Here is a 15,007-nt window from a genome sequence, read left to right as displayed (position 1 = left end):
GGTCCCGTAGTAAGAGGACCTACTGTCAGACTGATGGAGCTTCCATGATTGGTCCCGTAGTAAGAGACAAGGTTATTCAGGAAAATAGTGCATAGTGCTGCCTGAAACATACTGCAACCTTGTGCTAAATGGTTTTTGAGTCATTTATGCATTTATGTGAATTTAAGAAATCTACTATAGATTAAGTGCTCTTATGTTGTGCAATTTAAAATGTGTACTTTGTGTCTAATGTGAATGAATGTTTTGTCAAGGATTAGCTACCTGATCTACTGAAATTAGATAATTGAATAAGAAAAAAGAGAAAATATTTTTACAGAATAAAGTGCCAGAACTGTCAAGAAAATAACTTTTGTGTCTGTTTGTCTTTATTACTACAGGCCGACTCAGATTAAGTCTGAGGCCGGTAACATCAACAGTGAGCACAAACCCATCCTGCCACTTTCCTTCCACACTGAGTAGAAACCTACAGTCACTGGGTCCTGATTGTGACGGTGGAGCCCAGTTTGCACTGCAGGATCCAGAGATGGCATCAGTGAAGCTGGAAGACTGCAGTCAAACACTGGAGCTGAATGTCAACATTAAAGATGAAGAAGAGGAGGAGAAGATTGGGACAACTGTTAGTCATGGTAAGAGCAGGTTCTATCTATAAGTTATCTTCATAAATTATGACCAGTCTATTGCTAGGTTGAATTCTGTAATTCTGACATCACACATCCCTGAACATCTCAAGACTTCACAGCGAAGCAAAACATTTTAAAACTTGTAACGCCTGCCTTTTCCCACACATTGTCTCAAAAACGTTGAAAATGTGTAATACCCTCAATCACCAAGTTAGGCATAACTCATTGCAAAATAGGCCATGGCATCATCACTGTCAATATTGAATTATAATTTGTTTGCTGCACAGAATATCAGATCTCAACAACGATTGGAGAAGTGATGAACATAACCAGTAGACTACCACATCCTGATGATTTATATCTCATACATATATATTTAATATTTTATATATCAAGTTGTAGAAACATCTCAAGGATGATCAATGGAAACAGGATGCACCTGAGCTCAATTCAAAAGTTTGGGGTCACTTAACACCAGTCTCAACGGCAACAGTGAAGAGGCGACTCCGGGATGCTGGCCTTCTAGGCAGAGTTGCAAAGGCCAGTTTTATTGCTTCTTTAACGAGCACCACAGTTTTCAGCTGTACTAACATAAATTCAAAAAGGGTTTTCTAATGATCCTTTAGCCTTTTAAAATGATAAACTTGGATTAGCTAACACAACATGCCATTGGATCACAGGAGTGATGGTTGCTGATAATGGGCCTCTGTACGCCTATGTAGATATTCCATAAAATATCTGCCGTTTCCAGCTACAATAGTCATTTACAACAATAACAATGTCCACACTGTATTTCTGATGAATTTGATGTTATTTTAATGGACAATCAATGTGCTTTTCTTTCAAAACAAGGACATTTCTAAGTGACCCCAAACGTTTGAACAGTAGTGTATATTTAAAATGTTTTATATATCAAGTTGTAGAAACATCTCAAGGATGATCAATGGAAACAGGATGCATCTGAACTCAATTTTGAGGCTCTTTTTTTTATTTTATATATATAAATTTGCAAAAATGTCTAAACTTGTTTTCGCTTTGTCATTATGGGGTATTGTGTGTAGATTGCTGAAGATATTTTTTTATTTAATTTTAGAATAATGCTGTAAAAAAACAAAATGTGGAAAAAGTCAAGGGTTCTGAATACTTTCCGTGGGCACTGTCAGACCCCTTCCCATTTTTCCCATTTTGGTACGTTACAGCCTTATTTTAAAATTGATTACATGTTTTTCCTCGTCAATCTACACACAATACCCCATAATGACAAAGCCAAAACAGGTTTTTAGAAATTCTTGCAAATGTAAAAAAAAAAAAAAAATGATAAGAATTGCTTATTTACATACATTTTCCGACCCTTTGCTATGAGATGATCCTTGAGAAGTTTTTACAACTTGGAGTCCACCTGTAGTAAATTCAATTGATTGGATATGATTTGGACAGGCACACACCTGTCTATTTAAGGTCCCACAGTTGACAGTGCATGTCAGAGTAAAAACCAAGTCATGAGGTGGAAGGATTTGTCCGTAGAGCTCCGTGACAGGATTGTGTCGGCACAGATCTGGGGACCGGTACCAAAACATTTCTGCAGCATTAAAGGTCCCCAAGAACACAGAGGCCTCCATCATTCTACAATGGAAGAAGTTTTGAACCACCAAGACTCTTCCTAGAGCTGGCCACCCGGCCAAACTGAGCAATCGGGGGAGAAGGGCCTTGGTCAGGGAGGTAACCAAGAACCCGATGGTCACTCTGACAGAGCTCCAGAGTTCCTCTATGGAGATGAGAGAATCTTCCAGAAGGAAAACCATCTCTGCAGGTCTCCACTAATCATGGCTTTATGGTAGAGTGCCCAGGCGGAAGCCACTGCCTAGTAAAAGGCACATGACAGTCCGCTTGGAGTTTGCCAAAAGGCACCTAAAGGACTCTGACCATGAGAAACAAGATTCTCTGGTCTGATGAAACCAAGATTGAACTCTTTGGCCTGAATGCCAAGCGTCATGTCTGGAGCAAACCTGGCACCATCCCTACGGTGAAGGATGGTAGTGGCAGCAGCTTGCTGTGGGGATGTTTTTCAGCGGCAGGGACTGGGTGACTTGTCAGGATCAAGGGACAGATGAACGTAGCAAAGTATACATTTACATTTAAGTCATTTAGCAGACGCTCTTATCCAGAGCGACTTACAAATTGGTGCATTCACCTTATGATATCCAGTGGAACAACCACTTTACAATAGTGCATCTAACTCTTTTAAGGGGGGGGGGGGGGGTTGGAAGGATTACTTTATCCTATCCTAGGTATTCCTTAAAGAGGTGGGGTTTCAGGTGTCTCCGGAAGGTGGTGATTGACTCCGCTGACCTGGCGTCGTGAGGGAGTTTGTTCCACCTTCTGTCTTATGTAACCATATCAAAGGTAACATATCATACTATACTGAACAAAAATATAAACACCACATGTAAAGTGTTGGCCTCTGGAGCAGTGGAAACGCATTCTCTGTAGTAATGAATTACACTTCACCATCTGTCAGTCAGACAGACAAATCTGGGATTGGCGGACGCCAGGAGAACACCACCCGCCCCAATGCACAGGGCCAACTGCAAAGTTCGGTGGACGAGGAACAACGGTCTGTGGCTGCTCCTCAGGTCAGGGCTCTGTGCAGGCCAGTCAAGTTCTTCCACACCGATCTCGACAAACCATTTCTGTGTGGACTTCGCTTTGTGCACGGGGGCATTGTCATGCTGAAACAGGAAATGGTCTTCCCCGAACTGTTGCCACAAAGTTGGAAGCACAGAATCGTCTAGAATGTAATTTTATGCTGTAGCATTAAGGTTTCCCTTCACTGGAACTAAGGGGCTTAGCCCGAACCATGAAAAACAGCCCCAGACCGTCATTCCTCCTCCACCAAACCCCACAGCCGGCACTATGCACCGGGGGCAGGAAGCATTCTCCCGGCACTCGCCAAACCCAGATCCGTCCGTCCGACTGCCAGATGGCGAAGCATCCCTATGGAACACTTTTGACACCATGTCCAGATGAGTTGGGGCTGTTCAAAGGCCAAGGGGGGGTGCAACTCAATATTAAGGTGTCCTTTCATGTTTTTTGCAATCAGTGTAGATTGTCATTATGGAGACACCTATTGGATAAATGTGGCAACTCCTCATTTGCTGCAATAAAAAAATAAAAACGTTTTCAAGCCTTGTGGGCGGGTTTTGAGTGGTCATTCGCTTAGACATTTACACTGGACCTGGCAACCCTGGCTGTGTCTGTTGATTATAACAGAAGGCGACCGCACGACTTCATGGGCAGAAAGAAGAAAGAACAGAAACAGACAAAGCATGGCTGAGCAGACAGATGCTAATCTTCTCAGATGCTAGCAGTGAGAGAGAAGCAGGCAGCCCACGCAAATACTTTCCAGATCTCAATGGCAAAATACGCTTCATCTACATAAAAGACAGGGCAATCGGAAATGAGAAACCTTACACATTTGAAAGGACGACGGAGGCGTCCAAATCAATGGATTAAATCTTTGTACAGCAGCTCCTCAACCTCATCTAGGCTGGAAATGTGCTGCAGTCAGCGCATAGCGTATAGAGAGATCCTTGATGAAAACCTACTTGAGAGCGCTCGGGACCTCAAACTGGGGTGAAGGTTCACCTTCCAACAGGACAATGACCCTAAGCACACAGCCAATACAACGTGGGAGTGGCTTCGGTACAAGTCTCAATGTCATTGAGTGGCCCAGCCGGAGCCCGGACTTGAACCCGATCAAACATCTCTGGAGAGACCTGGAAATAGCTTTGCAGAGACGCTCCCCATCCAATCTGGCAGAGCTTGAGAGGATCTGCAGAGAAGAATGGGAGAAACTCCCCAAATACAAGTGTTTCAAGCTTGTAGCTTCATACCCAAAAAGACTCAAAGGTGCTTCAACTAACTATTGTGTAAAGGGTCTGAATACTTACGTAAATGTCATATTTCAGTCATTATGGGGTATTGTGATGCCATTATGGGGTATTGTTTGTAGATTGATGAGAATATATATATTTTTTAATTTAACCAGCGCAAACTGGCTTTAACCAGAATAGTAAAAGGAGTGGGAGGCGCCGGTGCACAACTGGGCAAGAGGACAAGTACATTAGAGTGTCAAGTTTGAGAAACAGACGTCTCACAAGTCCTCAACTGGCAGCTTAATTAAATAGTACACGCAAAACAACAGTCTCAACGTCAACTGTGAAGAGGTGACTCCGGGATGCTGGCCTTCTAGACACTATTCTGGTTAGAGCCAGTTTGCTCTGTTCTGTGAAGGGAGTAGTACACAGCGTTGTATGAGATCTTTAGCCATTTCCAGCTACAATAGTCATTTACAACATTAACAATGTCTACACTGTATTTCTGATCAATTTGACATTATTTGAATGGACAAAAAAAATGCTTTTCTTTCAAAAACAAGGACATTTGTAAGTGACCCCAATCTTTAGAATTTATTCATTTATTCATTTCACCACTAATGGTAGTGTATTTATTTTAATTAATTTTTTTAACCTTTTTTTAACTTTCTTAGCATACTGATTATTGTCCGGAATTTCAGATGACTGACGTGCCCAAAGTAAACTGCCTGTAAACTGCCCAAAAGCTAGGAGATGCATATACTTGATAGCATTGGATAGAAAACACTCTGAAGTTTCTAAAACTGTTAAAATAATGTCTGAGTATAACAGAACTGATATGGCAGGTGAAAACCTGAGGAAAATCCATTCGGAATGTTTATTTTGAGGTCACAGGTTTTTTCAGTGCTTGCCTATGGGATATACAAATAGATAGGACCCAGATTGCAGTTCCTATGGCTTCCACTAGATATCACCAGTCTTTAGAATGGGTTTCAGGTATTTGTAGTTTTTCCAAGGTGTCCCCCATTAGAAAAGTAGTCATGTTGCGTGCATCAACGACAGTGCGCTCTTCGTTATTTATCTTCGCTATTAAACACACTATTCTCCGTCTAAATATTATTGTTTATTTAGATATTAGAATACCCGAGGATTAATTGGAAACATCGTTTGACTTTCACTTTTTGGATTGGTTTGTGTGCATGTTGAATGAGTGAATTACTGAATCAAACGCGCCATCTAAACTGACATTTTTGGGATATAATGAAGGACTTTATCGTTTATCATTGTGTAGCTGGGACCCTTGGGATTGCAATCAGAGGAAGATCTTCAAAGGTAAGTGATTTATTTAATTGCTGTCTGATTTTGTGACGCCTGTGCTGGTTGAAAAAGTATTTTGACGTGGGGCGCTGTCCTCAGATAATCGCATGGTATGCTTTCTCTAAAGCCTTTTTCAAATCTGACAACGCAGTTGGATTAACAAGAAGCTTTTAAATGATGTAAGACACTTGTATTGTCATGAATGTTTAATATTACGATTTTTGTATTTTGAATTTTGCGCTCTGCAATTTTACCGGATGTTGTCGTAGGTATCCCTCTAGCGTTTGGACATGCGCCCAAACAGGTTAACTAGGCAAGTCAGTTAAGAACAAATTCTTATTTTCAATGACGGCCTAGGAACAGTGGGTTAACTGCCTTATTCAGGGGCAGAACGACAGATTTTTACCTTGTCAGCTCGGGGATTTGATCTTGCAACCTTTCGGTTGCTCTAGCCACCCGATATGACCAGAAGAGGAATGGTCACCGCTCTGAGCCTGGTTCCTCTCTACGTTTCTTCCTAGGTTCCTTTTTTCTAGAGAGTTTGTGGCCACTGCTTCTACATCTGCATTGCTTGCTCTTTGTGGATTTTAGGCTGGGTTTCTGTTCAGCACTTTGTGACAACTACTGATGTAGAAAGTGCTTCATAAACTACATTTCATTGACATGTATATCACACCAACTGACTGGTTCTTCTGATTTTCACACAGGATACCATGTTGAGACATTCTCTACATCCAGAGAGCAACAGCAGGAAGATCACAGAGCTAAGAGGTCTCACCACTGCCCACATTGTGGGAAGATTTTCCCATTTCTATCGAAGCTAAAAATACACCTAAGAAAACACACAGGAGAGAAACCGTATTCCTGCTCTGACTGTGTGGCGAGTTTCTCTCAACTTTCCGACTTAAAATCACATGAACGTATACATACAGGGGAGAAGCCTTACGTCTGCTCTGACTGTGGAAAACGTTTTAAAACATCAAATAAGCTAAAATCTCATCAGAGAACACACACAGGAGAGAAGCCTTACGTCTGCCCTGACTGTGGAACTAGTTTCTCTCACCTTTCCAACTTAAAAACACATGAACGTATACATACAGGAGAGAAGCCTTACTCCTGCTCTGACTGTGGAAAACGTTTTCAAACATACGCTCAGCTAAAAGTTCATCAGAGAACACACACAGGAGAGAAGCCGTACGTCTGCCCTGACTGTGGAACTAGTTTCTCTACACTTTCCAACTTAAAAACACATGAACGTATACATACAGGAGAGAAGCCTTACTCCTGCTCTGACTGTGGAAAACGTTTTAAAACATCCGCTCAGCTAAAAGTTCATCAGAGAACACACACAGGAGAGAAGCCTTACGTCTGCCCTGACTGTGTAACTAGTTTCTCTCACCTTTCCGGCTTAAAAACACATGAACGTATACACACAGGAGAGAAGCCTTTCTTCTGCTCTGACTGTGGGGCGAGTTTCTCTCAACGTACCCACTTAAAAAAACACCAACGTATACACACAGGAGAGAAGCCTTACGTCTGCTCTGACTGTGGAAAATGTTTTAAAACATTATATGAGCTAAAATCTCATCAGCGAACACACACAGGAGAGAAGCCTTACGTCTGCCCTGACTGTGGAACTAGTTTCTCTCACCCTTCCACCTTAAAATCACATGAACGTTTACACACAGGAGAGAAGCCTTACTTCTGCTATGACTGTGGGGCGAGTTTCTCTCATCTGGGCACCTTAAAAACACACCAACGTATACACATAGGAGAGAAGCGTTACTTCTGCTCTGACTGTGTAAAATGCTTCAAAACATCAAATGAGCTAAAAGTTCATCAGAGAACACACGAATGAGAGAAGCCTGCTTACGTCTGCTCTGACTTTTGGGTGAGTTTCTCTCACCATAGCATCTTAACACACCAATGTATACACACAGGGGAGAAGCCTTACTCCTGCTCTGTGGAGGGGTGGGTAAGTCAAACGTCTAACCAAAAGCTGCGTGTTTGAATCTTATCAAGGAGGACTTTAGCATTATAGCTCATAGCAACTTTGTAACTACTTATTACTTTTTAGCTATGTTATCTAATCTTTTCCCTAAACCCATTTAACTCTACCTTAAAACTTCTTAGGGCTGCAATCCCGATAACGGGATCGATATGACAACAGCCAGTGAAAGTGCAGGGCGCCAAATTCAAAAAACAAATCTAATAATTCAAATTCCTCAGACATACATGTCTTATACCATTTAAAAGGTAATCTTGTTGTTAATCCCACCAAATTGTCCGATTTTTAAATATGCTTTTCAGCGAAAGCACCACAAACGATTATGTTAGGTCACACCAAACCACAATAAGCACAGCCATTTTTCCAGCCAAAGATAGGAGTCACAAAAAGCACAAATAGAGATAAACTGAATCACTAACCTTTGATGATCTTCATCAGATGACACTCATAGGACTTCATGTTACACAATACATGTATGTTTTGTTTGATAAAGTTCATATTTATATAAAAAAATCTGAGTTTACATTGGCGCGTTACATTCACTAGTTCCAAAAACATCCAGTGATTTTGCATAGCCACATCGATTCAACAGAAATACTCATCATAAATGTAGATGATTATACAAGGTATACACATGGAATTATAGATATACCTCTCCTTAAAGCAACTGCTGTGTACGATTTTCAAAAATACTTTACGGAAAAAGCAAACCATGCAATAATCTGAGACGGCGCTCAGAACAATCGTCAAATTAGCCGCCATGTTGGAGTCAACAGAAACCGGAAATTACATGATAAATGTTCCCTTACCTTTGATCTTCATCAGAATGCACTCCCAGGAATCCCAGGTCCACAATAAATGCTTGATTTGTTCGATAATGTCCGTTATTTATGTCCAATTAGCTACTTTTGTTAGCGCGTTTGGTAAACAATTCCAAAGTCACGAAGCGCGTTCCCTAAAAGCTGACGAAATGTCCAAAAGTTCCGTAACAGTCAGTAGAAACATGTCAAACGATGTATTGAATCAATCTTTAGAATGTTGTTAACATAAATCTTGAATAACGTTCCAACCGGAGAATTACATTGACTTCAGATGAGCGATGGATCAGAGCTCCCTCTTTTATGTGAACGCACGCGCATGGTCAAAGAATGGTCAGGTCGTGGCGGACCTGACTAATTCCTCTCTCATTCGACCCCCCTTCAGTTCTACAGACGGTTGACATCTAGTGGAAGCCGTAGGAAGTGAAAACTCATTCATATCTCGCTGTGATTTCAATGGGATCTTGGTTGAAAATCGTCCAGCCTAATAATTTCCACATCCTGTTTGGATTTTTTCTCAGGTTTTTGCCTGCCATATGAGTTCTGTTATACTCAGACATAATTCAAACAGTTTTAGAAACTTCAGAGTGTTTTCCATCCAATACTACTAATAATATGCATATATTAGAAACTATGATTGAGGAGCAGGCCGTTTACTCTGGGCACCTCTGTGCACCTTTCATCCAAGCTACTCAATACTGCCCCTGCAGCCACAAGAAGTTAAACCCCTCACCCGTAACCTAGCTAAAGTTAGCAAGAACAAATTGGAATTCGTAACATATCATACATATTACAAGTTCGTAACATATTGTATGAATATCAATGCGTAAAATAACATTCGAATTGTAATTCATAACATACGATACATCGTATTATACTGAATAACAATCTAAACGCAACAATTTCAAAGATTTACAGTTCGTATAAGGAAATCAGTCAATTGAAATAAATGAGGCCCTAATCTATGGATTTCACAGGACTGGGCAGGGGCTCAGCCATGGGTGGGATTTGGGAGGGCATAGGCCCACTTGGGAGCCAGGCCCAGCCACTCAGCATGAGTTTTTCCCCAGAAAAGGTCTTTATTACAGACAGGAATACTACTCGGCGCCCCCCCCCCCCCTCCCAGACAATCCTGCAGGTGAAGAGGTCCTGGGCTGCCGTGGTTACATGTGATCTGCAGTTGTGAGGCCGGTTGGATGTACTGCCAAATTCTCTAAAAGGACGCTAGAGGTGACTTATGGTAGATATATAAATATTGAGTTCTCTGGCAACAGCTCTGGTGGACATTCTTGCAGTCATCATGACAATTGCACATTCCCTAAACTTGAGACATCTATGACATTGTGTTGTGTGGCCTTTTATTGTCCCCCAGCACAAGGTGCACCTGTGTAATGATAATGCTGTTTTATCAGCATCTTGATATGCCACACCTGTCAGGTGGATGGATTATCTTGACAAAGGCTGAAATGCTCACTAACAGGGATATAAACAAAGTTGTGCACAACATTTGAGAGACATTAGCTTTTTGTGCATATGGAACATTGCTGGATTTTATTTCAGCTCATGAAACCAACACTTTACATGTTTAGTTTATATTTTAGTTCAGTTTATATTGGTAGTCCAATGTAATGTTACCTAACATACTAAATGGAGTGGCATGGATGTTTTTTATATAATATAATACTTTTTGCTCTGAGACCAGGTTGTCCCTCTGCAGTATTCTGTGGGAAGGAGCTAGTATACACTTTTTTTTTTAATTGAACCTTTGTTTAACTAGGCAAGTCAGTTAAGAACAAATTCTTATTTACAATGATGGCCAAGGAACAGTGCCTTGGTCAGAGGAAGAACAACAGATCTTTACCTTGTCAGCTCGGGCATTCGATCAAGCAACCTTTTGGTTACTGGCCCAATGCTCTAACCACGAGGCTACCTTCCGCCCCTAACATGTATCAGATAGAGATGATGTGATGATCACATTTCACCATTAGTTTGGGGGGGATTGTTTTACAACTTTATTTAATGATACACAGTTTATGAAATTAATACATGTGTTTATTAATTGTCTTTAAAGCTAGATTAGTTATTTTAGTTACTGATCATGAATGTGTTTGGATAACTGCATTGAAGAAAACGTTATTGATCTGCCAATGAAAAATAAAGTTACATGAATATGTACTGGTCAACCTCTTCTCTTTAGTATTCAGTTCTTCATATTAGATCTGACAGTATGAATGGTTCTTATGGTTGTATTCAGTTCTTCATATTAGATCTGACAGTATGAATGGTTCTTATGGGCTGAGTGCCGGGAGTGTTTTTGTATGACTACAGTCAGGAGTTCTCTCTGACCCTGTGATGTCACCAGTACATTCATCTTAAGATAGCCAAGTGAGACAACCACATATCACAGTAAATACATTTCTCCTCAATTAGTCACTGTCACATTATTATTTGTGTTTTGGGGGGATACTCTTTAAAGACGTAGGGTTTCAGACCTTTTCGGGCAGATGGGCAGGGACTCTGCTGTCCTAGCATCAGAGGGAAGCTGGTGCCACCATTGGGGTGCCAGGACAGAAGTGCTTTGACTGGGCTGAGAGGGAGCTTGACCTCCTGTAGCAGTGGGACGGCCATGAGACCAGAGGTGGCAGAACTGAGTGCTCAGGTTGGGATTCAGGGTTTGAGCATAGCCTGAAGGTAGAGATGGGGCAGTTCCTCTTGCTGCATCGTAAGTAACACCATTGTCTTGCAGTGGATGTGAACTTTGGCTGGAAGCCAGTGGAATGTACGGAGGAGCAGGGTGACATGGGGGAACTTGGGAAGGTTAAACACCCAGACGGACTGCAGTGTTCTAGATAAGTTCAGTGGCGACCCATCATTCAGGGCAGGTGAGCCACCTGTTTTGAGCCCCACAGTTTTAGCGCTAAAAAAGCGTGAAAAAAATGATCTGTTTGCAAACAATGTAAAAAAACAACATATATATAATTGAGTTATTAATTAAGCCGCATACAAACATGGTCTCTTTTTTGTTTTGTTGAGTAAGGCAACTCCAAAATGCAGGTGTTTCAGCCTAGCTCAGTGCTTTCTGTTGAGATGGGGCAAGCCAGCAGAAAATAAGGAGCTTTGCGCCGTGATTGGCTCAGTGTTCTGTCATTCATGGGGACAATACAACACTGCCAAGCCTAAGGGTAGAACTTGAAAATTCAAGCCCTGTGGGTGCTGCCATAGAGTTACATTAGAAGTGCCTATCCAAGAAGGCTCAAGGTCATTGTCCACAGATAAAATAACGTCAAATCATGTGATATCTACAGTCGCTTTGATTGGACTGATCATGTCAACATCATACTTTCAAAATCTGAGCTAGCAGTCATCATCATGAATCAAGTCGACAATCTACTGGCAAATCCTTTTTAATCTTTGTCATATGAAGAGAAATAATGAGAAATTATAGATTAAACGTATCGGTTCTCACCGGCCATTGGAGATAAACATTACAAAACAAGTTGGAATTTGCAAATTCAACAATGAGTGGTTTGTCAAAGAATCAGTGGCTAACTGCAAGCTTTGCAAAGCAATCATTAGCCTGGTATTCAGTGGAGTGGCTGTGTGGTCCCAAGTCTAAGATTAAGGGGCTCTTTTCCTAGTTTAAAATTGTAAACATTTAACATTGGCCGTGCTGTCAATGAAGCTTGATTTGTGCCGCGCTCAAAACAACTTAACTCGGTACTGCAACATCTGACTTGAGTGAGTTATAGACAACTGGGAACTCGGGGGGAAAACAAGCTACGACTGAAAAATACTTTTTGAACTTTCATCCAACTCGGAATTGTAAATTGGGAACTCAGGCCTTTTTCTACAGCTACGACCTGAAGATCGCTGACGTCATATTTTTTTTTACTGAGTTCCCAGTTGTCTTGAAAGCACCATAAATCCAGAGAAAGACAGACTTTGATGACAAAGTTTGATGACAAAATATGCCCACGAAGGACTGCCGCGCCACCTTCTTGTTCAAGTGAGCACAACACAACAAGGTGAGTCAAAAAATGTCTTGTAAGCTGTTGCATAAATGATGTAATATGCCAGGGAGATGTGTATACTGTAGCTAAGAAAGTAATACTAAGTGTATGTTGTGTAGTAAGATGTTAGTAGCCCATGTGCCTCACCTTGTGTGCCTCACCACTATTTTCAGCTCTTAATTTTGCCGACTGTTCTGACTTGGTGGTTCACATGTAGCCTATAACCTGTTTTAGAGAAATGTAATCATTGAATATTGTAAGGGTTTTCATTGTCTGCTTATATGCCCCTTTATTTATCCTACGGTTTTGACTTGGCGCACAGGGAGAACACTGTAAGAACGGCCCATGTTCTGAATTTTGTCGCTGTGCATTTCAAAAGTGGTGAACAAATAGTTATATTGACTACGTCCGTCCAAGCTCGCTCATTAATGTCTTAATCGAAATTACAGATTGCCTCTTATCCGCTTTTCGTTCCCTTATGCCATAGTTTGTACATCTCAAATGTCAGTAGAAACCACATTTGTTTAACCTCTACTTCATCACCCTCCCGGATCCGGGATCCTCCTCATCAAAAAAGGCTAGGCTATGCTAGTCAGCTAACGGGACAGGGATATCATATAATATAATTTTCATGAAATCACAAGTCCAATACAGCAAATGAAAGATTAACATCTTGTGAATCCAGCCATCATTTCCGATTTTTCAAATGTTTTACAGCGAAAACACTATGTATTTCTATTAGCTAACCACAATAGCCAAACACACAACCGCATATTTTCACCATGTTTCCACCGCATAGGTAGCTTTCACAAAACCGACAAAATAGAGATAAAATTTGTCACTAACCAAGAAACAACTTCATCAGATGACAGTCTTATAACATGTTATACAATACATTTATGTTTTGTTCAAAAATGTGCATATTTGAGGTATAAATCATAGTTTTACATTGCAGCCACCATCAAAAATAGCACCAAAGCAGCCAGAATAATTACAGAGAGCAACGTGAAATACATAAATACTCATCATAAAACATTTATGAAAAAGACATGGTGTACAGCAAATGAAAGATAAACATCTTGTGAATCCAGTCAATATTTCAGATCTTTTAAGTGTTTTACAGTGAAAACACAATATAGAATTATATTAGCTTACCACAATAGCCAAACACACAACGGCATTTATTCACCGCAAAGGTAGCTTTCGCAAAAACCAGCAATAAATATAAAATGAATCACTAACCTTTGGACAACTTCATCAGATGACAGTCTTATAACATCATGTTATACAATACATTTATGTTTTGTTCGAAAATGTGCATATTTAGAGCTGCAAATCGTGGTTGTACATTGTGAATACGTAGCAACATTTTCCCAGAATGTCCGGAGATATTTTGGACACTCACCTAATCTGACCAAAGAACTCATCATAAACTTTACATAGAAATACTTGTTGTATGGCAAATGAAAGATACACTGGTTCTTAATGCAACCGCTGTGTTAGATTTTTTTAAATAACTTTTCTACAACATACAAAATACATTATTGTGAGACAGCGCTCACATATTCTCCGCCCTGTTGGATTCTACATATTCCACAGAAATACGAAATAACATCATAAATGTTTTCTTACTTTTGCTGAGCTTCCATCAGAATGTTGTACAAGGAGTCCTATTTCCAGAATAAATCGTTGTTTGGTTTTAGAATGTCCATTTCTTCTGTCGAATTCGCTCCACAATGTTAGCCAAGGTTGCTAACATTCCCATCCTCTCTTGGCGCAAAGAACGGAAAACTCCAAAAGTCCCAATAAACTGATAAAACTCGGTTGAAAAAACCTACTTTATGATGTTATTATCATATGTATCAAATAAAATCATAGCCGGAGATATTCGCCGTGTATACAGAACGCTTTTCAGAAGACAATGTCGAGGTCCCTCGCGCGCCATCGAAGACAAAGAAAATACCGGACCTGTCACTCCAAAAGCTCTTATTCGACCTCGGATCAAGCTAGACACCCCATTCCACCTTCCACTGCCTGTTGACATCTAGTGGAAGGCGTATGAAGTGCATACATATCGATAAATAAAAGCCAGTTGAATAGGCAGGCCCTGAAACAGAGCCTCGTTTTCAGATTTTTCACTTCCTGTATGGAAGTTTGCTGCCAAATGAGTTCTGTTTTACTCACAGATATAATTCAAACAGTTTTAGAAACTTCACAGTGTTTTCTATCCAATAGTAATAATAATATGCATATTGTACGAGGCCATTTAATTTGGGCACGATTTTTTCCAAAGTGAAAACAGCGCCCCCCTATTGACAAGAAAATGTTTTTTTTAAAGGCAGTGAATGAGGCTGAATGA

At 40.6% G+C, this 15,007-nt stretch overlaps 1 protein-coding gene across 1 annotated transcript in view; it reads left to right on the top strand.

Moving 5' to 3' along the window:
• Positions 1–104: 104 nt before the first annotated feature.
• Positions 105–15,007, top strand: part of LOC129860164 (gastrula zinc finger protein XlCGF26.1-like) — a 30,042-nt gene continuing 15,139 nt past the window's right edge. Inside the window, exon 1 of the mRNA XM_055930525.1 lies at positions 105–626. Coding sequence (XP_055786500.1) covers positions 524–626 — 103 coding nt within the window. The 5' untranslated portion in view covers positions 105–523. The remainder of the gene's footprint in view (positions 627–15,007) is intronic.

This window comes from Salvelinus fontinalis, chromosome 7, assembly GCF_029448725.1.
Source record: "Salvelinus fontinalis isolate EN_2023a chromosome 7, ASM2944872v1, whole genome shotgun sequence".
Classification (NCBI taxonomy): Eukaryota; Metazoa; Chordata; class Actinopteri; order Salmoniformes; family Salmonidae; genus Salvelinus; species Salvelinus fontinalis.
The sequence above is the reverse complement of the archived record's forward strand: the minus strand, read 5'-3'. Positions and strand labels throughout refer to the sequence as shown.